This window comes from Schistocerca gregaria, chromosome 7 (genome assembly GCF_023897955.1).
Source record: "Schistocerca gregaria isolate iqSchGreg1 chromosome 7, iqSchGreg1.2, whole genome shotgun sequence".
NCBI lineage: Eukaryota > Metazoa > Arthropoda > Insecta > Orthoptera > Acrididae > Schistocerca > Schistocerca gregaria.
Window position 1 is genome coordinate 435,394,040 of NC_064926.1, and position 24,639 is coordinate 435,418,678.

Consider the following 24,639-nt stretch of genomic DNA (forward strand, 5'->3'; position numbering starts at 1 on the left):
TTTATCCGTTTCGGAGATACAGATGTTCAAATTTACTCTACTTGTTCATGTAAAAGACGGACACGGACATAAAATCCGGTGTGAGGAGGAAACGCACTTTCTGAAATGGCGCAGTAAAGAGAAGTTATCAGAAGGGTTCTGGGGAAGATAGACCGAGGCAGCTGGAACCTCACTTTTCAGTCAGTCTTTTAATAAAGAGGTCCATATTCGCCTTTTTGCCGCTGATGTTTAAATGTGATATTTTGGAAACAAATGTTTGAACAGCTAAAAGCTCTCACTGATGTTTTGTGGACAATTTGTACAGCGTGAAGTTGTCTGACGGAGGCCTAGAAAGCTGAAAACTTCTTCACGACAGAACATAAAATAGATGTTCTTATGGAACTTTGATTTTATGTTTCCTGTTTTTTTAAAATGTAAGTCTTTGCACAACAAATGTATCGTTATGTGAACATAATATAAAATGTATAGAACCTAGAAATATAGTAACTAGATGGAATGACTGGCCTAATCTTGTCATGAAAAGTAAATAGTGTGTTTGCGTTGTATGTTCTAGCGACGCCATGCTGTGGCAGGTGTTCAGCCTGCTGTACACGCCCTCGCACACCCGCGCCGGGCCCTACATCGTTGGTCTGGGACTCGGCTACACACTGCATCGTCTCAAGGGCAAGCAGTTGCGCCTCACCGTGGTAAGCATTGTGGTGTAAGCTGTTCAGAGCACCTTATGCAAGTCAATCACTGGCGGCGCCCGGGTTTGATTACCGGCAGGGGACTGGGTGTTCTGTGTCTTACCCTCCGCCACACACCGTCAGGTAGCTTGCGGAGTATGGATGTAGATGTAGATGTAGATGTAGATTCATCATTTTCATCATCATCGACACGCAAGTCGCCGAAGTGGCGCCAACTAAAAAAGCCTTCCAATGCCATACGATCACTTCACTTCATCGAGTCCCTGCCACTAGCGGATTGGCAACACGCCGAAAACAAAATGAGATGGGAGCTCAGCGTAATCCCGTAGACAACAGATACTGACAGGTGAGATTATTACCGAAGCATCAGTTTAATAAGTCATGGTTGCAAAATATTAACACGAATTCTTTGCAGAAGAATGGAAAAACTGAAACAAGTCTACTTGGTGGAGGGTCAGTTTCGGTTTCGGAGAAGTGTAGGACCTTGAGAGACAATACTCATCCTACGACTTCTCTTCTGCCGGCAGATGATGGTTGCAGTGATCGCTATATGAAGCAGAAATCTACAGATACTAATATTTGAATGTTGGTCCCTATTTTGGCCGGAACCGAGGTTGGAATCTTCCCAAAAGTCGTTGAGAGGGCCTGAACATGGCGTAGTACATCGCCGAAACTGGTAGCTAAATAAAACGACAGTTTGTTAATTAGACGGCTGAAAGGTGTTTGATTTGATATTCTGTACTGGGCAGCCGAGTCCCGTAACCATCTCTGAAAGATGGATGTACGGATACTACAAGTGTGTCTTCCGCGTACCTCGAGAAGACTGTTGATTTAAAACTTTCCGTGTCCATTGCCTTGTCCTCGAAGTCTTGCATAAATAAATTAGCTAAAACAGAGGAGAGGGAGTTACCCTCAGCAACTACACCAATCTGGTCGTAAAATTCAACATGAAAATGAAAATAAGATGAAAGGAAATTGTGGTAAGTCATATATAGGTCAGACAACACTCACCATTCACGAGAGGTTCTGGGAACACAGCAGATATACATGCTTACTACAACCAGATAAGTCAGCTGTGGCATAACTTTGTGTAGATGCGGGTCCTTCGACGAACTGCAGTCACACAAAGATTTTAATGTCCAGCTCTGAGTTTTCGGATTATGTATTCAAGGAAGTCATAGAAACAAAATTAACGGATAACTTAGTAAATATATATAATGGTTTTAATTCACATAATACATGGAATCCGGCTTAAATTAGAGAAGTGATCAAGGTTCGACCGCCGCCAAACATACAGGTGGCGAGTGTGTAAGTGTAGGTCTGTGCCGTCGTCCAGCACCTGTGACCCGTATCCCCAGTACTTCTGCTATGGGGTACAGAAGGCCGTCCTCGGCACCTTGTCGGTCCTGCCACTAACTGTCAGGATTCCAGAACGTTACGCGGCCGAAATATTAGTTGAAGAAATAGTATGTGAGCGACAGCACGCTCGAAATTTGATGGATTGTTCATTACGCCGCGATAAGTTAAAAATGCACAAAATTAAATAGTTGTACATGTTTATACACAGAAGAACCAAAGAAACTAGTACACATGCCTAATGTAGTGTTGGGGCCCCGCGAACACAAAGAACCATCGTGCAATATGCGTTAGATCAGTATGTGCCAAGCAAGATCGTAAGAGATGGAAAAGGGCCACCGTGGTACAACAACGGAGTTAGAAACTACTGCGGAAGCAAAGGGAACTTCACAGCAAACATAGCCAAAGCCTTGCAGACAAACAAAAATTACGCGAAGCGAAATTTAGTGTAAGGAGGGCTATGCGAGAGGCGTTCAATGAATTCGAAAGTAAAGTTCTATGTACTGACTTGGCAGGTAATCCTAAGAAATTATGGTCCTATGTCAAAGCGGTAGGTGGATCAAAACAAAATGTCCAGACACTCTGTGACCAAAATCGTACTGAAACAGAGGATGACAGACTAAAGGCCGAAATACTAAATGTCTTCTTCCAAAGCTGTTTCACAGGGGAAGACTGCACTGTAGTTCCTTCTCTAGATTGTCGCACAGATGACAAAACGGTAGATATCGAAATAGACGACAGAGGGATAGAGAAACAATTAAAATCGCTCAAAAGAGGAAAGGCCGCTGGTCCTGATGGGATACCAGTTCGGTTTTACACAGAGTACGCGAAGGAACTTGCCCCCTTCTTGCAGCGGTGTACCGTAGGTCTCTAGAAGAGCGAAGCGTTCCAAAGGATTGGAAAAGGGCACAGGTCATCCCCGTTTTCAAGAAGGGACGTCGAACGGATGTGCAGAACTATAGACCTATATCTCTAACGTCGATCAGTTGTAGAATTTTGGAACACGTATTATGTTCGAGTATAATGACTTTTCTGGAGACTAGAAATCTAGTCTGTAGGAATCAGCATGGGTTTCGAAAAAGACGGTCGTGTGAAACCCAGCTCGCGCTATTCGTCCACGAGAATCAGAGGGCCATAGACACGGGTTCACAGGTAGATGCCGTGTTTCTTGACTTCCGCAAGACGTTTGACACAGTTCCCCACAGTCATTTAATGAACAAAGTAAGAGCATACGGACTATCAGACCAATTGTGTGATTGGATTGAAGAGTTCCTAGATAACAGAACGCAGCATGTTATTCTCAATGGAGAGACGTCTTCCGAAGTAAGAGTGATTTCAGGTGTGCCGCAGGGGAGTGTCATAGGACCGTTGCTATTCACAATATACATGAATGACCTGGTGGATGACATCGGAAGTTCACTGAGGCTTTTTGCAGATGATGCTGTGGTGTATCGAGAGGTTGCAACAATGGAAAATTGTACTGAAATGCAGGAGGTTCTGCAGCGAATTGACGCATGGTGCAGGGAATGGCAACTGAATCTCAATGCAGGCAAGTGTAATGTGCCGCGAATACATAAAAAGTTAAATCCCTTATCAATTAGCTACAAAATATGTCAGCAACTGGAAGCAGTTAATTCCATAAATTATCTGGGAGTACGCATTAGGAGTGATTTAAAATGGAATGATTATATAAAGTTGATCTTCGGTAAAGTAGATGCCAGACAGATTCATTGGAAGAATCCTAAGGAAATGCAATCCGAAAACAAAGGAAGTAGGTTACAGTACGCTTGTTCGCCCACTGCTTGAATACTGCTCAGCAGTGTGGGATCCGTACCAGATAGGGTTGATAGAAGAGATAGAGAAGAGCCAACGGAGAGCAGCGCGCTTCGTTACAGGATCATTTAGTAATCGCGAAAGCGTTGTGGAGATGATAGATAAACTCCAGTGGAAGACTCTGCAGGAGAGACGATCAGTAGCTCGGTACGAGCTTTTCTTAAAGTTTCGTGAACATACCTTCACCGAAAAGTCAAGCAGTATATTGCTCCCTCCTACGTATATCTCGCGAAGAGACGATGTGGATAAAATCAGAGAGATTAGAGCCCACACAGAACCATACCGACAATCCTTCTTTCCACGTACAATACGAGACTGGAATAGAAGGGAGAACCGATAGAGGTACTCAGGGTACCCTCCGCCACACACCGTCAGGTGGCTTGCGGAGTATGGATGTAGTTGTAGATGCAGAAGCGCCGCAGCACGACGTGGTATGGGCTAGATTAATGTCTGAAGTAGTGCTGGAGGGAACTGACACCATGATTCCAGCAGGGTTGTCAATAAATTCGTAAGAGTACGAGGGGGGGGGGGGGGGTGGAGATCTCTTCTGAACATCACGTTGCAAGACATCGCATATATGCTCAGTAATGTTTATATGTTGGCAGTTTGGCGGCCAGCAAAAGTGTTCAAACTCAGAACAGTGTTCCTGGAGCCAGTCAGTAGCAATTGTGGACGTGTAGGATGTCGCATTGTTCTAGTGGTATTGCCAAAGTCAGTCGGAACGTACAATGGACATGAATGGAGCAGGTGATGAGACACAATGCTTACGTACGTGTCACCTATCCGAGTCGTATCTAGACGTATCAGGGGTCCCATATCACTCCAACTGCTCACGACCCACACCATTAAAGAGCCTCCACCAGGTTTAACAGTCCGCTGAAGACCTGCGCGGTCTATGCGTTCGTGAGGTTGTCTCCATACTCGTAGACGTCCATCCGCTCGATAAAATTTGAAACGAGACTCATCCGAGCGGGCAACATGTTTCCTATCATCAACAGTCCAATGTCGGTGTTGACGTGCCCAGGGGAGGCGAAAAGCTTTGTGTCGCGGTCATCAAGGATACACGAGTGGGCTTTGGCTCCTAAAGGCCTTATCGATGATGTTTCGGTGAAAGGTTCGCACGCTGATGGTTGTTGACGGCCCAGCACTGAACTCTGCAGCAATTTGCGGTTGAACGAATCTCTTCAGTAGTCGTTGGCCCGTCCTTGCAGGATCTTTTTCCGGCCGCAGCTGTGCCGGAGATTTCATGTTCTACCGGATTCCTGATATTCACGGTACACTCGTGAAATCGTCGTACGGGAAAATTTCCACTCCATCGCTCGTTCGCCGACTATAATACCACGTTCAAACTCCCTTGAATCTTCTAGCAGCGCCAGGTACTTATTGTCTTACATAGGCGTTGCTGTCTGGTTACACATCTCTGTATTTGAATACGCTTGTCTATACCACTATCTTTGGCGCTTCTCTGTATAAAACCTGCTATAATTGCTGTACCGCGATTAGAGGACCAGGTAATTCATCACACTATCTCAGATTAGTAAAAATGCACTAGAGCCGAAATCTAACTCGCATAATGCGAAATTCTACTTACTGTACGCGCTTCAATTCCGGGCTGTTACAAAGTCTCGAATGGAGATACTTGTCATAGGTGTGATTACAGTGTTGCCAGGTCGCCTTGATTTGACATCCGTTTTCCGTCATGCTCGAAGCAAATTTTGTTATAGATTTTTGTGCTGTTATTTTGCAAGTAAGGTTTAAGCGCGCACGCGTGTGTTTTGTACTATTGATGGTGTTTTAGTAGCGCGGCCAGTAGGTTGCGAGACGTGGCTGTCGCTCACGCTGGCACTTGTCGTCTGGCGCACAGTGGCAGGAGGTGGCGCTGTGGGCGGCGAGCGCCGCGGTGTGGGTGCTGGCGGTGCCGAGCGCGCTGCCGCTGTACGGGCGGTGGCCGGCGGTGCCGCAGCCGTGGTCGGCGCTGTACGCCGGCCTGCAGCGGCCGCTGTGGTCTCTCGCGCTCGCCTGGATGCTGCTCGCCTGCTGCAAGGGCCGCGCGCGCCCCCTGCAGTGGCTGCTCGGGCTGCCGCTGTTCCGGCCCCTCAGCGCCCTCGTCTACTGCGTCTACCTCACGCACTACGCGCTCCTCATCTACGTCGACGGCAGCGTGCGCACCGCCGGGTTCCTGTCCGACTTCGGAACGGTAAGGGCGGGTGCTGTGTACACACTATACGGAGGGTCTGAATAAACTACACTATCTGGTCAACACTGGCAATCTCTTGCCCAGCGTAAAGTCCCGAGCGACTGGAAAAAAGCGCAGGTGACGCCTGTATATAGGAAGGGTAGAAGGACGGATCCTCAAAATTACAGACCGATATCCTTAACATCGGTTTGTTGCAGTATTCTCGAACATATTCTCAGTTCGAATATAATCAATTTCCTTGAGACTGGGAAGTTGCTGTCCATGCATCAGCAAGGCTTTAGAAAGCATCGCTCCTGCGAAAAGCAACTCGCCTTTTTTTCACATGATATCTTGCGAACCATGGATGAAGGGTATCAGACGGATGCCATATTCCTTGACTTCTGGAAAGCGTTTGACTCGGTGCCCCACTGCAGACTCCTAACTAAGGTACGAGAATATGGGATTGGTTCCCAACAACGAGAGTGGATCGAAGACTGCTTAAGTAATACAACCCAGTACGTTGTCCTCGACGGTGAGTGTTCATCGGAGGTGAGGGTATCATCTGGTGTGCCCCAGGGAATTGTGGTAGGTCCGCTGTTGTTTTCTTTCTACATAAATGATCTTTTGGATAGGGTGGATAGCAATGTGTGGCTGTTTGCTGCTGATGCTGTGGTGTACGAGAAGGTGTCGTCGTTGAGTGGCTGTAGGAGGATACAAGATGACTTGGACGGTATTTGTGATTGGTGTAAAGACTGGCAGCTAACTTTAAATAGAGATAAATGTAAATTAATGCAGATGAATAGGAATAAGAATCCCGTAATGTTTGAATACTCCATTAGTAGCGTAGCGCTTGACACAGTCACATCTATTAAATATTTGGACGAAACATTGCAGAGCGATATGAAGTGGGACAATCATGTAATGGCTGTTGTGTTGAAGGCGGATAGTCGTCTTCAGTTCACTGGTAGAATTTTGGGGATATGTGGTTCAGCTGTAAAGGAGACCGCTTATAAAACACTGATACGACCTATTCTTGAGTACTGCTCGAGCGTTTCGGATCCCTATCAGGTCGGATTGAGGGAGGACATAGTAGCAATTCAGAGGCGGGCTGCTAGGTTTGTTACTGGTAGGTTTCATCATCACGCGAGTGTTACGGAAATGCTTCAGGAAATCGGGTGGGAGTCTCTAGAGGAAAGGAGGCGCTCTTTTCGTGAATCGCTACTGAGGAAATTTAGAGAACCAGCATTTGAGCCTGACTGCAGTACAATTTTACTGCCGCCAACTTATAATTCGCGGAAAGACCACAAAGATAAGATAAGAGAGATTAGGGCTCGTACAGAGCCATATAGACAGTCATTTTTCCCTCGTTCTCTTTGGGAGTGGAACAGGGAGACAAGATGCTAGTTGTGGTACGAGGTACCCTCCGCCACGCACCGTACGGTGAATTGGGAGAATGTATGTAGATGTAGAACACTGTACGGACACACTCCTATGTATTTGACCACTGGATGCCACGAGAGACGGACCGGCCAGTATAAAAAGGTAGAAGTGTGTTGCCACTAGAGAAGCCACAACAACAGCAGAATGGGTCCGAAAGGAGAGCTTAGTGACTTCGAACATGGACTGCTCGTTGGATTTCAGCTGAGCAATTAATCCATCACGAGTATTTCAGCCATTCCAAAGTTCCCCAAGTCAACTGTTGGAGATGTGATTTCGAAGGGGAAACGCGAATGATCGAGTACGACTAAGCCGAGACCAGGCAGAGCTCATGTCCTGATAGACAGGGACCGTCGAGCATTGCCGAGCGTCGGGGGCGGCGGGTGTAAAAAAGAGTCACATAAAACCAGCGGAAGGAATCAGTCGTGAATCCCATTGTGCTGTCAGCAGTCCAGTTAGCACAAAGACTGTGCGTAGGGAGTTTAAAAGAATCAGGAACAATTCCCTAGCAGCTCCTCAGAGATATATTTCTGTGCAATGTTGCAGTGCCTGTGTTGTTCACAAGTACGATCCAATGTTCCTTCGAACAGACATGCATGCCCGAATGAACACTGCATCGCATTTCTGAAGAAAACAAGCATTGCAATATCGTATTTATCCCTCGACGCCGAGGAAGGGACTTTTAATTAAAATGGCTCCCATGTACGGGGATATACAGAACGGATGTAAAAGTGCATGCTGTATACATAGGTCGAAACTTTGCTCTGGGCGCAAGTCGTGCTCGGATAGCCTAATGGCAAGGCGGTCGCTCGTAATGACCGGGAAATCCGGTTTCGAGTCCCGGTCCACCACAAATTTTCATTGTCGTCATTCCATTATATAGCTGAAGGTTGTCCACATTCGCAACTGCGAATACATTTCCTGTAAAATATTTCAATAGTCAATACTAAGCGATGCGTGAGGTGATATAAACAGCGACGCCAGTGGATAATGGATGCCTAGAAAAACACTGATTGCAGTGATGGAGGACGCTATGACTGGAGAACATTACCTATATCGTGCGTAGCGCCGACAGCGAAGTATGGAGGATGATGATAATGATAGTTGGTTCGTGGGGCGCTCAACTACGTGGCAATCAGCGCCCGTACAAAGTCCCAATTTTTACACAGTCCAACTTTTACACAATCCAGTCTAGCTACTGTCACAGCTGATGAGGTGGCGGTGGAGGTGGAGGTCAACACAAACACCCATTCCCCGGGCAGAGAGAATCCTCAGCGCGGCCAGGAATCGAACACGAGACCCCGTTATCGAGATGGAGCAATGCTAGCCACTAGACCGTGAACTGCGGACGAAGTATGGAGGAGGCGGTTCTGCGCTATGAGAGTGTCATTCGTGTCTTGTGTTTGGTCCTTTATTGTGCTTTGGAAACCGCTAAATGTGGAACAGCTTTTACAGCACTGTGCACTGGGAAACAGTTTGGAGGCGATGATTAACTGTATGACAAAGTATTGGTCATACCACAGCATCTTTGAGCCGATGGTTTGTGGAAAATAACATACTTGAAATAGACTGCCCTGCCCAGAGTGCTGACTCTGGCCCAGATGTACACATTTGAGATGGTTCAAGACGTTGACTTCGCTCCAATCCTCAGCGTCTAATGTCTCGATCTTTGCTGGTTTCAGCTCTTTAGGTAGAATGGGCTCCCGTTTCTCCACAGACTTTCAGGAACCTCCTTAAAAATGTCCCCAACATTACACCTGCCTAATGTTGAAGGTTGGAGACACACACCACATTAATTTATACGTACAGGTGGCGAATGGTTTTGATCAGATACTATGTACAGAAAAAGGATTCAGAGCCTAGTTCGAGACCTCTCCTCTATCCTAGAAAGAAGGCACTCCAACATCGTAAGCTTATCCGAAGAAATATTAGTTTCCCCCTTGAAAGAGCACGATGTTCCACTTCTGGTCCCTAGAGATAGATTACAACTGGTGACATACGGTTGCGTAACCGAACACCGTAGAAGTAAGTCAAGACAATGACGTCGCGTTTATTTTCCAATCGCTGGCATAGAGTTATCGCAGTAAAATGTGTCGAAGCAGGGAGTGGCAGAACTGCAGGACTGAGATAACGTGTTTTGACGTGCCCTCAACAACACCGTTAATGCAGCTTCCCTACACATGTATGCATCAGCGCAAATTGTCCAGCTCGTCCGCAAGGAATGGTGTACCACTCGCAGTCATGCAACACGGCTCAAAACAATGTTTGTAAAATTATAGTAGCTGATAGGAGCAAGAGACAACTGTCACACATTGTCGATGCCAACCGGTTTTAAACTCTACTGGGATATCTGCTGTCAGTAAATGCATGTCCGTTTCAACCAGTTTCCGAGCGAACGATGCGAAGGAATGGTATACAGTGACCATTCCCAGTCGAGTAAGACACACACACACACACACACACACACACACACACACACACACACACACACACACACATGCCCGAGGAAGAACACGAACCTCCGCTGGGACCAGCCACACGGGCCGATTTATCCGTATTTCACTGAGACGAAAGTCATATCGGAAACATCGCATTATCATGCAAGCATGTATAGAGAGGCTTTTTACATGTATATATTGTTTCGAGTTCTGGTTGCAGTTCCCCTCTTAGCCTCTGAAAACATCTCCCGCAGTCGGCGAGAAACGTTACGAGAAAGTTCTATACATCGGTCACGGCCTGTTAGCCCAGACATTTTAAATGATGTCAGTACCGGAAATTTTACACTTTACTGATCTTGAGGACGCTCTTCCTCTCTGAAGTGAGGTTTGAGACGGTGTTACACAATATTGGCATGGTTCCTCCCGGTTTTATGGTTGTTTGTCTGTGTATTTGTATTGTATTGTGTGGAACTGGGGACCTACAAAGAACGGAGAGGCTTCGTCTCCGCCGTAGCCCTCTGTGGTTCACAACCCCACAACAGGCTACAGCACTCCACTTACCCCACCGCCGCCCCACACTGAACCCATGGTTATTGTGCTGCTCGGCCCCCAGTGGACCCCCCTCCCCCCCTCACCTCCGGGAACATCACACACCAGACGAGTGCAACCGCAATGTTTGCGTGGTAGAGTAATTATGGTGTACGCGTACGTGAAGAAAGTGTTTGCACAGCACTCTCCAACATAGTGTAACTGAGGTGGAATAAGAGGAACCAGTCCGCATTCGCCAAGGCAGATGGAAAACCGCCTTAAAAACCATCAACAGACTGGCCGGCACACAGGGCCTCGACACTAATCCGTCAGGCGGATTAGTGCCGGGGGCCCGCACGCCTCTCCCCCCCCTCCCCCCCTCCCCCCCTCCCCCCCCCCTTACCTGGAAAGCAGTGCGTTAGATCGCACGGCTAACCGGGCGAGGCCGGCTACTTATCGGTCTACTAACCTTTTGTATGTCTGCCTCGTGATGACTGGATGTTGTGTGATGTCCTTAGATTAATTAGGTTTAAGTAGTTCTAAGTTCTAGGGGACTGATAACCACAGCTGTTGAGTCCCATAGTGCTCAGAGCCATTTTACTAACCTTTTGTCCATCACATTACAAAAGACGATACGCTGTCAAAGTGAAAACACGACATCTTGATTAAGAGTACAGTCGAACACTTTCCATTATTATTCATTCACTTGCGTGTTAAGCGCAGGTCCAGTTCGTGTGGTAATTTTTGGTCATTCATGGTGGTCGCTCCCCTTTCCTGTTACCGTTCATCTGTTTCGGCTATCGTTCTCGTCTCTGGCATTGAGCTGGGCTGTGCGGACGGCAGTAGCCATGCTGGCTGTTCCTTCCCGCAGATCCAGTCGGCCATCGGCGTGCTGGTGACGTCACTGGGCGTGTCGCTGGTGCTGCACCTCACTGTGGAGCTGCCCACCGTCGCGCTGTCCAAGGAGTTCCTGCGCCCGCCTCCCCCGACGGGTGAGTCACTCCTCGTCCAACTACCGTATTGCAACTGGGAAGGAAAAATCCTTCCCGTTCAAATAACTTACGTGAATGCAGCTGGGTGACGTCATCGACAGCGGCCGATATTTCGACAGGAGCACACTCTGCCATTTTCAAGACAAAACGGCAATACTTTGGTTTTCAGAGAAACTCCGGAAAGATAACGGGCGTGCGCCCCCCTCCCTCCCTCCCCCCCCCCCCCCCCCCACACACACTGTAATGACTAATTCCATCTCAAACCAAGGACGTCCGATGTCAAAACTTATCGACAGTAAAATAATAATCGATGGGTGAGGTAGCATGAACTCTGTCCCTCTGTTTTTTGAGATGGGAGAGAGCAGCACAGGACTCCATGCAGAATTTAAGCAAGAACCACAATCTTGATTTATAAAGTTAATTTCTAATTTAGTTTCAATAGCTTCCTTAATAACACTATCCCAGTAGCAGGAAGTGCACACCAGAATCTCGCTGTTGTTATATTCGATAGGATGATCGATGCCAAGACAGTGGCGGATTTGTTCGCCTGTTGTAAGCGTATGTGCCGCCTATGGTCAGTAGACCTGTCCTTCACACTCCTGATAGTCTGACCAACATAAGACATTCCACAAATGCAAGGAATACGGTAGATATCCGGTTTAGGCAACCTAGACTATCCTTTACGGAACCTAAACGAACGCTAACCTTAGATAGCGGTCGAAAAACACACATCACATTATATATATGCAGTATGGCCACCTATTCGAAATTCTCCCTGCGTAAGGCAAAAAGTCCGCAAGCTTTGGTGTCACCTCGGTATTATCATCACTCACGCGGCGCACAATTTGTTGGTAGCACAACGATACTTTTGCTGTTTGGAGTTTATGGGAGTGAGAATTTGAACGACATTTTAGGACACCTGAATTCAAACCACCTGAATATTTGTTTCACAATGCAGATAGATAAGGATGGTTGTCTTCTCTTCCTTGGTGTGTTAGTCAAGAGGAAGGTGGATGGTACGTTTACAGGAAACCGGCTCACACTGACTTCTATCAGCAGACGCAATTTTTACCGTCCGGCTCAACGTGAAGTGGTACTTCATACCTTATTTCACAGTGTCCATGTCATCTCGGACACTCAGAGTTTGTCGGCTGAGTTAGCCCATCTCGAAGTCACCTTTCGTCAGAAATGTTATAGTGAAACACAGATCAAACGTGCGTTGTGCTATCGACGAACTGTGCACAGGGATGAAGGATGATACCAAGGTGGCACCGGAATCTACATCTACATCTACATTTATACTCCGAAAGCCACCCAACGGTGTATGGCGGAGGGCACTTTACGTGCCACTGTCATTACCTCCCTTTTCTGTTCCAGTCACGTATGGTTCGCGGGAAGAACGACTGTCTGAAAGCCTCCGTGCGCGCTCGAATCTCTCTAATTTTACATTCGTGATCTCTTCGGGAGGTATAAGTAGGGGGAAGCAGAATATTCGATACCTCATCCAGAAACGCACCCTCTCGAAACCTGGCGAGCAAGCTACACCGCGATACACAGCGCCTCTCTTGCAGAGTCTGCCACTTGAGTTTGCTAAACATCTCCGTAACGCTATCACGGTTACCAAATAACTCCTCCGTCAACCCGATCTGGTACGGATCCCACACTGATGAGCAATACTCAAGTATAGGTCGAACGAGTGTTTTGTTAGCTACCTCCTTTGTTGATGGACTACATTTTCTAAGGACTCTCCCAATGAATCTCAACCTGGTACCCACCTTACCTACAATTAATTTTATATGAACATTCCACTTCAAATCGTTCCGCACGCATACTCCCAGATATTTTACAGAAGTAACTGCTACCAGTGTTTGTTCTGCTATCATATAATCATACAATAAAGGATCCTTCTTTCTATGTATTCGCAATACATTACATTTGTCTATGTTAAGTGTCAGTTGCCACTCCCTGCACCAAGTGCCTATCCGCTGCAGATCTTCCTGCATTTCGCTGCAATTTTGTAATGCTGCAACTTCTCTGTATACTACAGCATCATCCGCGAAAAGCCGCATGGAACTTCCGACACTATCTACTAGGTCATTTATATATATTGTGAAAAGCAATGGTCCCATAACACTCCCCTGTGGCACGCCAGAGGTTACTTTAACGTCTGTAGACGTCTCTCCATTGATAACAACATGCCGTGTTCTATTTGTCAATAACTCTTCAATCCAGCCACACAGCTGGTCTGATATTCCGTAGGCTCTTACTTTGTTCATCAGGAGACAGTGCGGAACTGTATCGAACGCCTTCCGGAAGTCAAGGAAAATAGCATCTACCTGGGAGCCTGTATCTAATATTTTCTGGGTCTCATGAACAAATAAAGCGAGTTGGGTATCACACGATCGCTGTTTCCGGAACCCATGTTGATTCCTACAGAGTAGATTCTGGGTTTCCAAAAACGACATGATACGCGAGCAAAAAACATGTTCTAAAATTCTACAACAGATCGACGTCAGAGATATAGGACTATAGTTTTGCGCATCTGCTCGACGACCCTTCTTGAAGACTGGGACTACCTGTGCTCTTTTCCAATCATTTGGAACCTTCCGTTCCTCTAGAGACTTGCGGTACACGGCTGTTAGAAGGGGGGCAAGTTCTTTCGCGTACTCTGTGTAGAATCGAATTGGTGTCGCGTTAGGTCCAGTGGACTTTCCTCTGTTGAGTGATTCCAGTTGCTTTTCTATTCCTTGGACACTTATTTCGATGACAGCCATTTTTTCGTTTGTGAAATCTACGGGCTTATTTGCGTTACTCAGGGAGCATTTCGAACAGGACTGGTCGTATTTTGCGACAATATGATTTGAGGTGTGTTTTTCAACCACCATCTAAGATCAGAGTCCTTTTAGGTTCCGTAAAGGATGATCGTGGCTTGCGGAAGGCGGTTGTCTACAATACTCCTTGCAGTTGTGGCATGGCAGATTTTGCTGAGAGTATCAGGATTATAGAGGACCGGTGTACTTAGCATAGGCGGCACACATGCATCCAACAGTGAACAAATCCGTCATTGCAGAAAATTTTCTTGGCACCGGTCATCCTGTGGAATAAAACACGGAGATTCTGGCATGCTCTTCCAGCTACTGGAATAGTGTTGCTAAGGAAGATACTGAAATTAAGTTAGGAAGTAACCTTATAAATGAAGATTGTGGTTCTTCTTTAAATTCTGCATGGACTCCTGCTCTCATGCATCTCAGAAAACAGATGGACAAAGTTTATGCTACTCCACCCGTCGATTATTAACTTCACAATCTATAACTTCTGACGTCGGTCATCTTTGGGTTATGATGGTGCTAGTGATTACATTTTGTGTGTGTGTTTTATCTTTCCAGAATTTCACTGAAAATAGAGGTATTAATATTTTCTTGCACAGCGCTTACTTACTGCAGTCTTGCCTGGAAAATGGTAAGGTGTGTTTCTGTCGAAAATAGGCGGTTGTTGACGACGTCACCCGACTGCATTTCCATAAGTTTTTATGAACACTGTATACACCAGGAGAAATTTAGGTCTCACAAAATCCTTCCCGTTTGTCCTTCCTGTTTTACCTACAGAAAATAGGTCGTAAGCAACTGGCCTTCTGTAGCAGTTGGTTTCGTCTTAGTTTTACCACAGAAATACGCGAGTGCGATTCACCTGAAACCTCTTTTACACCAGTGACGTTCTTATCTCTATTGACAAGAGAGTCTGCAGCAGTGCCTATGGCATACCATTTCTGTACTCAGTGTCGCCCTTCACTCGCGTTTTCTTTTTGTTTACACGTCGGCACCAAAATTATTTTTGTTATGATGCTTTTCTGCTTTGCCGTCCGGCACCTGAATGGTGAAAGTGTTTCAGCGACCATCCTTGACACAAAAAGTAAAAACACCTTCATAAAATTAAGGGCCTAACAATGACAATAGACGTTACTAAAGACGAAATCAAAATTTTTCTTTCGCTATCGTCTGTGCTATAATACTGTTCCGTCTTTTAACTATCCAGCCGTGTTTCTCTTGGTCTTCCAACAGATCTTGTACCTAAAGGACTGAAATTTAATGCTTGCTTTGGTAGTCTCGAAGTTGGCATTCTAGGTAGATGTCCTAGCTAGCTTTGTCGATTAGACATGTACTTCTCATATATAGCTTATATTTGAATCTCTCCTTGTCTTGTGCAGCCCTTGGGTGCTCTTAGAAATTTCATTTCTTTCTCTTGGAGTTAGTTTTATTACTTTTTAATAGTCATCAAAGTTTTACTTTGTATAACTTAATTTTTGAGTTTTCCTTAAAGCTATTTCTCAATATTCTATTGATTGTTCCGCTTATCATTTTACATAAAAAAAGATCCATTGTGAATATTCTTAACTAGGGTCGCGTGGCAAATTCTCCATATTTCTGAGAAGTAAGAGGATAGGTTAAGTGTTGCTCGAACATTTAAAAACGTCGTTTATTTGCTCAGTAAAATACGTGCATACAAACACATCAAACAATATTTATAAGGCAAAAAATTGCGCCTTTTTACTTGATCCTTTTTGTCTCGCTTTCTTTCTAAGTGCCAAATAAAATGGAAAACTGCTCAATAGATGTGACGTTCCACTGTTGAAACGATTTTCATTAAGAAATTTTTATCTGTTTACGTTCTTATTCGTCCAGATGTTCTAAATAGTAGATTATTGCGTACGTTCAGATATTTGGTTTGCCTTGTGGGAGAACACTAGTAGAAAAAACATGCACTTCTCACGCTAACCTTATGATGTGACACGAAAAACTAAACTACTAAGCTGGAGATTAAGAAGAATAGATTAATTTCCAACGTTGATCTTACTTACCCACTTGCAAAGTGGCTGGCGGCTAGTTTACAGGCAGGCACGTGACTTCTCCCCGTCTCTCTCTCTCTCTCTCTCTCTCTCTCTCTCGTTCTCTCTCTCTCTCTCTCTCTCTCTCTCTCTCTCTCTCTCATTTTCCAAAATCTCTGTGCAGAGTTCCTATACTGAGAACACAATTTACATGGTCACGAACCAAATTTTACGAGCATTAAAGAATAAAATGGAACCGGATATTATTTTCTGCGACCTATCTAAGACATTTGATTGTGTGAATCACGGTATTGTTGTTGATATACTGAAGCTTTATGGTATTGATGGTATACCCAAACAATGGATGATGTCATATCTAACCAAAAGATGTAGGAACTTGTCCCTAGTAATTCCACCAATACAGTCTGGGGAAATAATTGTGACTGGGGAGAAATCACGTATGGGGTGCCCCAAGACACAATCTTAGGTTCACTATTGTTCCTCATTTATGTAAACAATCTTCCATCTAATATGCAACAAGCAGAATTAATTCTTTTTGCAGATGACACTAGCATTGTAATAAATCCAAGTATACATACAGAAACAAAGAAATGGTAAATAATGCTCTTAAAAGTATCATTGGCTAGTTTCCTGCAAATGATCACGCCCTCAATTTTAAAAAGACACAACATATTCATTTCTGCATATCTAGGGGTACTACACAAATGAAAAGTGTAACACATAGTGAGGAAACTTTAAAATTCTTGGCTGTCGACATTGCTGAGAATTTAAATGGGAAAAAGCACATTTTGTAATTCCTAAAACAACTTAGCTGAGCCACATTTGCACATAGAATCGCTGCACATCTTGGGAGGGACAATCCAGTAAGTTGACATATTTTTGCATATTTTCATTCAGTAATGTCATAAGGAATAATTTTCGTAGGTAACTAATTTTAAAGAAAGAAAATCTACATTGCTGAAATAGGCGCTGTAAGAAAAATACGTGGTGGTCACTCACGATCGTCTCTTTAAGGGATTGCACACACTGACCACAGGTTCACAGCGTATTTAGTCCCTCATGAACTTTGTTTTAATTAATCCACTACAGTTAAAAAGGAACTGTTGTGTACGGGATACAATACCGAAGGAAGAATGACATTCATTACTCCACATTAAGGTTGCTTTTATCACAAAAAGGGGTGCCTAATGCTCTAAATAAAATGTTTGATCGTTTACACAGCGACGGAAAATGTCTGACAGACAGCAAAGTAAAATTTGAAAACAAACTGGAAAAGTTTCTCCTGGATAACTGCTTTTATTCCTCAGCACAATTTCTATTTCTGTAATGTGTAGGCCTTGGTGTAATCATTACGCATCACGACGATGTGCTCACACCCTCACTCTCCCCCTCACTCCCCCCTCGCTCCTCCGTCGCTCCCCCCTCGCTCCTCCGTCGCTCCCCCCTTGCTCCCCCCCTCGCTCCCCCCTCGCTCCCCCCTCTCACCCACTCTATCTCTCTCACTCTCTCTCTTTCTCTCTCTCTCTCTCTCTCTCTCTCTCTCTCTCTCTCTCTCTCTCATCACACACACACACACACACACACACACACACACACACACTCACACTCACCCTCACCCTCACTCTCTCTCTCTCTCTCTCTCTCTCTCTCTCTCTCTCTCTCTCACACACACACACACACACACACACACACACACACACACACACACACACACATTCTCTCTAGATAGTGGAACTTAGTTCGATGAACATCTATAAGTGCTGTTAGCCAGTTGTAGGAACTATTTCTCTTCCTTCCAGGTACCAATCAAGCGCGGGCGACTGCCGTCGCCAAAGGCGGGGTGGACTCGCGCGCCGAGGAGCACGCCGTGGACGTCGGCTGCTACGAGAACCAGGGCCTCGACCTGTCCCTGGACAAGCAGGCACCCTCACAGCCCAGCACAGAGGCGACCGCCTCGCAACCCTGAGGCTACACAGCGTCCAGCAGCTGGTGCTAGAACCTTCTTCTCGCGGCATGCGGCCTGCCTGTAGAGACAAACAACACGGGTGTTAGTGTTGTGGAAACGAGCAGGACACACTGTTGCACAATACGGTGTTATGTTCCTGTTGGGACACCTGAATTTCAACAGATAAATTTACAATGCAGGGTTTCCTGTGTTTGAAATGGACGTTGTTGTGAAAGTCGTAATAAAGGTTTCGCTACGTGCTGCGGCTACGATAGTTTCGCCTACTAGTCGACAGTTACCGTAATTTCATAGTAGTACTATTGCTAGGGTAGGATTGTCAGCAGCGCTGGATCGGTCCCCATATTTGTATACACCCATGGGACCAAATTTATTTTAGCTGTATGATGTATTTATTACTCTTGTACCTGAATAGTATATTCCACTGCAATTGATCGTTGCCATTTAAGGTTTGAAGAGTTCTATTTTTATATTATAATTCCTGCCTTGCCGAGTAACAAAATATTGAAAATACAGGGTTCTAAATGCATATGGAAAACGTAGGTGGGAATTCGATGCCAGTCATCGTTAAGTATATCACGGGATTCACCTTTGTTACTTGTCCCAAACGTTTTACATAGCAAAACAAGATCTTCTGTAGACGTAAGTTCCTATTACAACGTACTTAAAAGCTTTTAACATCTTTTTTAAGCTTAGACAATATTTATCCGGAAGCTAGTTACGGGTTCACTCTATCAGAACTTTTATTCGTCAGGCAAATAAATAGTGTAGACTACGAATCATTGACATGGTTGTGATCCGGGGCAGCTTTAACCTGTAAGAGATATCTAGATATCTTTATTTTTTTAATTTGACAACCACCTACCACAGGTTTCCATTGATATACTGTCTAAATTGTTTAAGATTTAATATGTTAGTTCTTAGTATGCTGTTTATTAAGATACAGGTAACTCCATATTTCTGATTAAAATGTTTTTTGTGTGGTGCTTAAAAGTTCCTAATGATGTTTACAGCTGCAGCTGGTAATTGGAAACTGTCTTTCAGGCATACTAATTTGCATAAAACACAAAGAACAAAAATTGTAAATAAAATTTTGACTGCAATAAATAAGTTTTTACGCGGGTGTAATGTTACGTGTTTGGCAATGTTTGTTGTATTTACCAATGACAACTTTGTACAGTAAGGACAAACGTAGGTGGACACACGTTCTTTCAAGTATAATTACCTGTAAACTAACATGACCACAGGATGCTATGCACATGGCATAGAACTGCTACCAATGCTCCCTCCAGTTTACACACACACACACACACACACACACACACACACACACACACACACACCAATGCGCGCTTCTACTGAGGCAGTGCAATAATTCTGTCCTTTTCAAAGCGTTGCGGCTGCCCAATGCGCAATACCTCGCGGAAGAGACCGCCATTTATGAACTCCAAACAGGAAGAGAAAATCCAGGTCGATGATACAATGACGTGAGACGACTTTCGCAACCAATGTGAAGCAGTTCGAGCGCCTTAAGGAATCCGATTGAGGTGTTGCAACTCTGCAATGAAGCCCACAGCAGTCTGTCTGTCACCATTCCAGAACGTTACAAATCCCTCACACGTCTTTACAGAGGATTGTGGGATCAAAATTTAAAGTTTCATGCTTATAAGCTGCAAGTGGCTGAACAGTTATTGCCAGCCGGCCGGAGTGGCCGAGCGGTTCTAGGTGCTACAGTCTGGAACCGGGCGACCCCTGCGGTCGCAGGTTCGAATCCTGCCTCGGGCATGGATGTGTGTGATGTCCTTAGGTTAGTTAGGTTTAAGTAGTTCTAAGTTCTAGGGGACTGATGTCCACAGCAGTTAAGTACCATAGTGCTCATAGCCGTTTGAACCATTTTGAATTATTGCCGGGAAACAAAATGAGCAGGCGAGATTTCGACATAAGCTTACTGGACGGGACTGGCAGGATATTGTATTTTTGACTAATCTTGTGATCTCTGATGGGGCAAACTTCCATCTGAATGGGTCTGTCAACAAACAAAACTTTCGGTATTACTCGGACACAAACCCACAACTCCCAAGTCCCAGGCTTGTCCGAAAGTCATCGTATGGTGTGCTATTGAACAGCCCCCCCCCCTCCCCTAACCAAACTTATTTTTTAAGACGAAGGCCTGTCTCTACTGAGCGTCAGTTCCTAGTGGTATGTGTGGTTAATAATTTATTAATTTGTAAGTGGGTTGCTTCTACATTGGCAGCGCTATGTAGAGCTTTGCATTGGATCTCTGACTGCGCTTTCTTTGTAAGAGACTCTGTGGCTGGTTGGACTCGGTGTTGGAAGTTAATCGCCAGTAGTGTTGGGCAGTTGAAGGCGAACAGCCAGCAGTGATGGATTGTCGGTGTGAGAAGTTAGCATTGATGGAGGGTAGAAGTGTAAAGTGTTAGCTTAGGCTAACGGTCTGTACATGTTCAACTTGGAGACTGAATATTATTCATGATTATATACCTTTGTACTAAATGTCAATGACGATTTATATTCGTGTTTGAACTGGATGTCACATTATTAAGGTAAAAAAAAAATTATTTGGTTTGCAACAAAATCTTGCCATTGATAACCACATGCCTATTAGTAGTTAGTGGCTTTAGTAGTTAGAATCTTTTATTTAGTTGGCAGTATTGACGCTCGCTGTACTGCAGTAGTTCGTGTAATGAAGGTTTTTGTGACGTAAGTGTTTAATGAAGTGTATAGGTTATTGTTAAGATTTCTTTTTAGTCAGGGCCATTCTTTTGAGTCAATTTGGTAGCAGTCAGATCGCGTTACCGTTGTATATTGAGAGTAATGAATGAAAACGATAAGTCTGAGTTCTGTTTGCCAGGACAAATTCAGTAGGTCAGTGTTGTAAGGATAAAGACTAGCAAACTGACACTTGCATTAAATTTCACTCAGCACTTCAAGCGATTATTTTATTAAGAAGTTTCAAATTTCACAGCTGCAGGTACATTGCCATATAAACACGATATGGTTCCAGATAGACGAGACTGAAGTTCACATGGCCCGCAAATTAAGTGACTACGTTGCGATGCCACATTCCATACAGGCTACTCCGACGATTCAGTGGTATCCCACGGCAGCCAGCGATGACTTAATCTTTTAGATTCAGATTTTTTTCTGAGAGCTGCTCTCAAGAACAAAGACCTTTTTCTTTACGGCGCCTCAACGATTAGTTGAAAGGTGGAATATCCTCAAAACTAATCAGAGAACGTAATGAGGAGCTTCCAGGGATGTCTTCATAAGTGCAGCGTCACTACTGGAATCCTTTTGTTTTATATAGTTTCCAAGAAACTAACTAACAAGGCAATGCTTCGCAGTTGCTAAAATGTACGGGAATTGCAAGTATACCCTAATCTTCTTCTCCTGCCTCTCTATCTCCTCATCCTCCATTATCTCGCCTCTCTCTCTCTCTCTCTCTCTCTCTCTCTCTCTCTCTCTCTCTCTCTCTCTCTTTCTCTCTCTGTGTCTCCATCTCCTCGTTTCCTCTATGTTCGTTCCCACTTCCCCTACGCCCACTTCCTCTTCCCCCCCTCTCTCTGACCTTGCTATCGCAAAGGAAAACTTGATTGTAGACGCTTAAAATGAGTGGATAAATCGTTGGAGTCACCGTGTACAGGATATGACACAGAGACCTCTTTAATTGCTTTATCTGTGAGGATAGTAGCTTCAGCGATAGTATTTTGCATAGTTTTGATTTGCGAACTGGTAGCATTACAACGTTTCGGACGATTCTGATTGCGTAGTAGCATTCTTATAACTACGCTATAAGCCATAGATACAACTTTCTCGTTTTATTAGCTGTGGCCGAGCGGTTCTAGGCGCTTCAGTCCGGAACCGCGCTGCTGCTACGGTTGCACGTTCGAATCCTGCCTCCGGAATGGATGCGTGTGACGTCCTTAGGTTAGTTAGGTTTAAGTAGTTCTAAGTTCTAGGGGACTGATGACCTCACATGTTAAGTCCCATAGTGCTTAGAGCGACTTTTTCGTTTTATTATAAAACCGACTTATAGGGAGAAAACAAAACAATACATTGTTTTATATACAGGACGGGGCAAATAAAAGCGGCCTGGATGACTGTATGCAACGGGATATGAATGTACGCATATAAGTACACCACTGACGCGCACACCACTTGTATGCCCGCCACGTGATCCACATCGGTTCAGACCGTAGTGTGGGCTGTGTCAGTGTGGGTGGAGCAGCGCTGGTGGTTCTCACAGTGGAGCGGCGGGTGTTCGTTGTGGAAAGTTACGTGCCAACTAAGTCGTGGAAACGGAGTGATCAATTGTCTGCCGAGAAGTTTAATAATGTCAGAGTGCCAGCAAAGAGTGCGATGCAACGCTTAGTCGGAAAATGGCCTCAGACAGGATCCGTTTTGAACAAATCAAAAAACATTCCGAAACGTGCCCTCGAACCGGAAAATGCGTCTGCAGTTCTCCAGAAAATGCTTCTGACTCCTACCAAATCAACCTGACGCCCGTCGCAAGAGACCTGCACATCACGACGATCATGCGGACGAATACTGTAGTTGGACTTGTTCTCCGAGTCACTTTTATTTGCCCCCACCCTGTATATTAAAAATAGCCTATGTCCGTCCGAATGTTTACTACATCGTCGTGTAAAAATTCTCAGTAAATCGGTCGAGAACATGAGTTTATTTTGTAACAACGTTAAACAACTTCTTGTTTTTATCTAGTACCACAGATTAATTTCGATTTGACTTCTCAGTAACGGCAATATTTGTCGAACAGTTATCTAGAAGTTGTATTGGTTTAAATATGCAATAATCCCAATAATAAAAAGATGAAACTATACTACTTCCTACCGGCCACCCGATCTGACTAGTAACAGTAGATAGCTGACTTGGTCTCTTTTAGATTTTCGTACGATTAACACAGTTTATATTAACTGACGGATGATGCTGTTATTGGTTTGCCCTTTACTCGTTTGTGACTCATTTTTTAACATCTCATGTGGTAATGAAAACAACAGTGCAGGGAAGAATAGTTTTCAGGGACTTCGTAGCTGCAGTGAAATGTTTCTCGCGATTCTTTTCTGATGGCAAAATTCGCTTTTAAATACTTTCAACCAGGTCGCCTCTCGGTTTATTTCAAGTGCGTTTTCAGTTTTGTATCTTGTGCCAGCGATTACTCAGAAACACCGAATATAAATGATTGTATCACTAAGCATTAGGTTTTCATACTTCAAGTTCATTGGTACCCTTCATTTACTACCGTAATTTTGTGCGTTGTCCTGAGTAACTATATTGTCCAAGTGACAAGCGTAAGTAAGGGGAATTTTGTTCTACTGGTGCTGATGTTTGGAGAAAAGACAGAGTCAAACATCATACTTAAATAAATTATTTGCTGTTCTTCTCGATAGCAAAATTGGGCTCATAAGCATAATGACCCCATCCAAGAACGAACGGCGAAGATCAGTCTCCTGAGAATGACAGACGGTCATTACGCTCAGTGGCAGAATAAAAAACGTACTTTCAAGAAAATGGGATCCTTGGATCTGCGTCTGTTCGATTAAAGGTGAGCATTGAAACTGCTTTGATTCTTTAGTCGAAAAAACTAAATCCTGATTATCTGTTTTATGAGAGTTCACATTCACATAAACCTTTTTGAAAGAGCTTACAATTGTTTTATGAGAAAATATCGGTTTAAAATTCCAGCTTTCAGTACTTCTGAAGCGGAATAATAAAGAGTTCTGACATGTGCTAAGGCACGACGTTATTCCTTATGCAAATGAGCAAAGGCTGAAAATTGAGTTATAGAGTTCGTAAATGCAGTAACTGCAGAGTCAAATGCATTTCAGAAAAATTACTTTCCTCTGTCCCGTAAAAGATGTATTCATTGATTGATAAGATAGCGCTGGGGTTCCCAGGTTGTGTTCGATCTTTTTAGCACACCGCTGACCCAACAGTCTTGTACATTCTGTAAAATTCAGACATCTCCAAATCAAGTGATACCATTACATAACATTATACAGATCCATCTGTGCTGCTTTCAAATACCAAACTACGGAGCAAGGACAAAAAAATTCTCATTCTCGATAAACGCTCCACGCCCTGTGTGCACGTGATCAGCTGGTGGCGTTGCCCTGCGTCGAGCCGGCGTCATCTGGAGCGTACCAGTTACAAATTATTTTTCTCAGTAGTGACACGCTCTGAGACGGACGCTACACAAACACAGATATCGTACAGAGCAAACAGCGTTTTGCCAGGGGTGTATATTAAACTATGCGCTGCAACCATGCGGGTTGCTTAGAACAGCACTGTGCCCGCGTCCGAATCCAATGTCGCTAATGCGCACTTGAGCGGTGGGGCTCACCACAA

General features: G+C 44.6%; 1 protein-coding gene across 1 annotated transcript in view; it reads left to right on the plus strand.

Annotated features, from left to right (window-relative positions):
- Nucleotides 1-19,375, plus strand: part of LOC126282091 (nose resistant to fluoxetine protein 6-like) — a 181,880-nt gene extending 162,505 nt beyond the window's left edge. The window contains exons 8-11 of the mRNA XM_049981548.1: nt 554-686; nt 5,740-6,072; nt 11,326-11,446; nt 18,089-19,375. Of these exons, the coding sequence (XP_049837505.1) occupies nt 554-686; nt 5,740-6,072; nt 11,326-11,446; nt 18,089-18,255 (754 nt within the window). The 3' untranslated portion in view covers nt 18,256-19,375. The remainder of the gene's footprint in view (nt 1-553; nt 687-5,739; nt 6,073-11,325; nt 11,447-18,088) is intronic.
- The last annotated feature ends 5,264 nt before the right edge of the window (nt 19,376-24,639 follow it).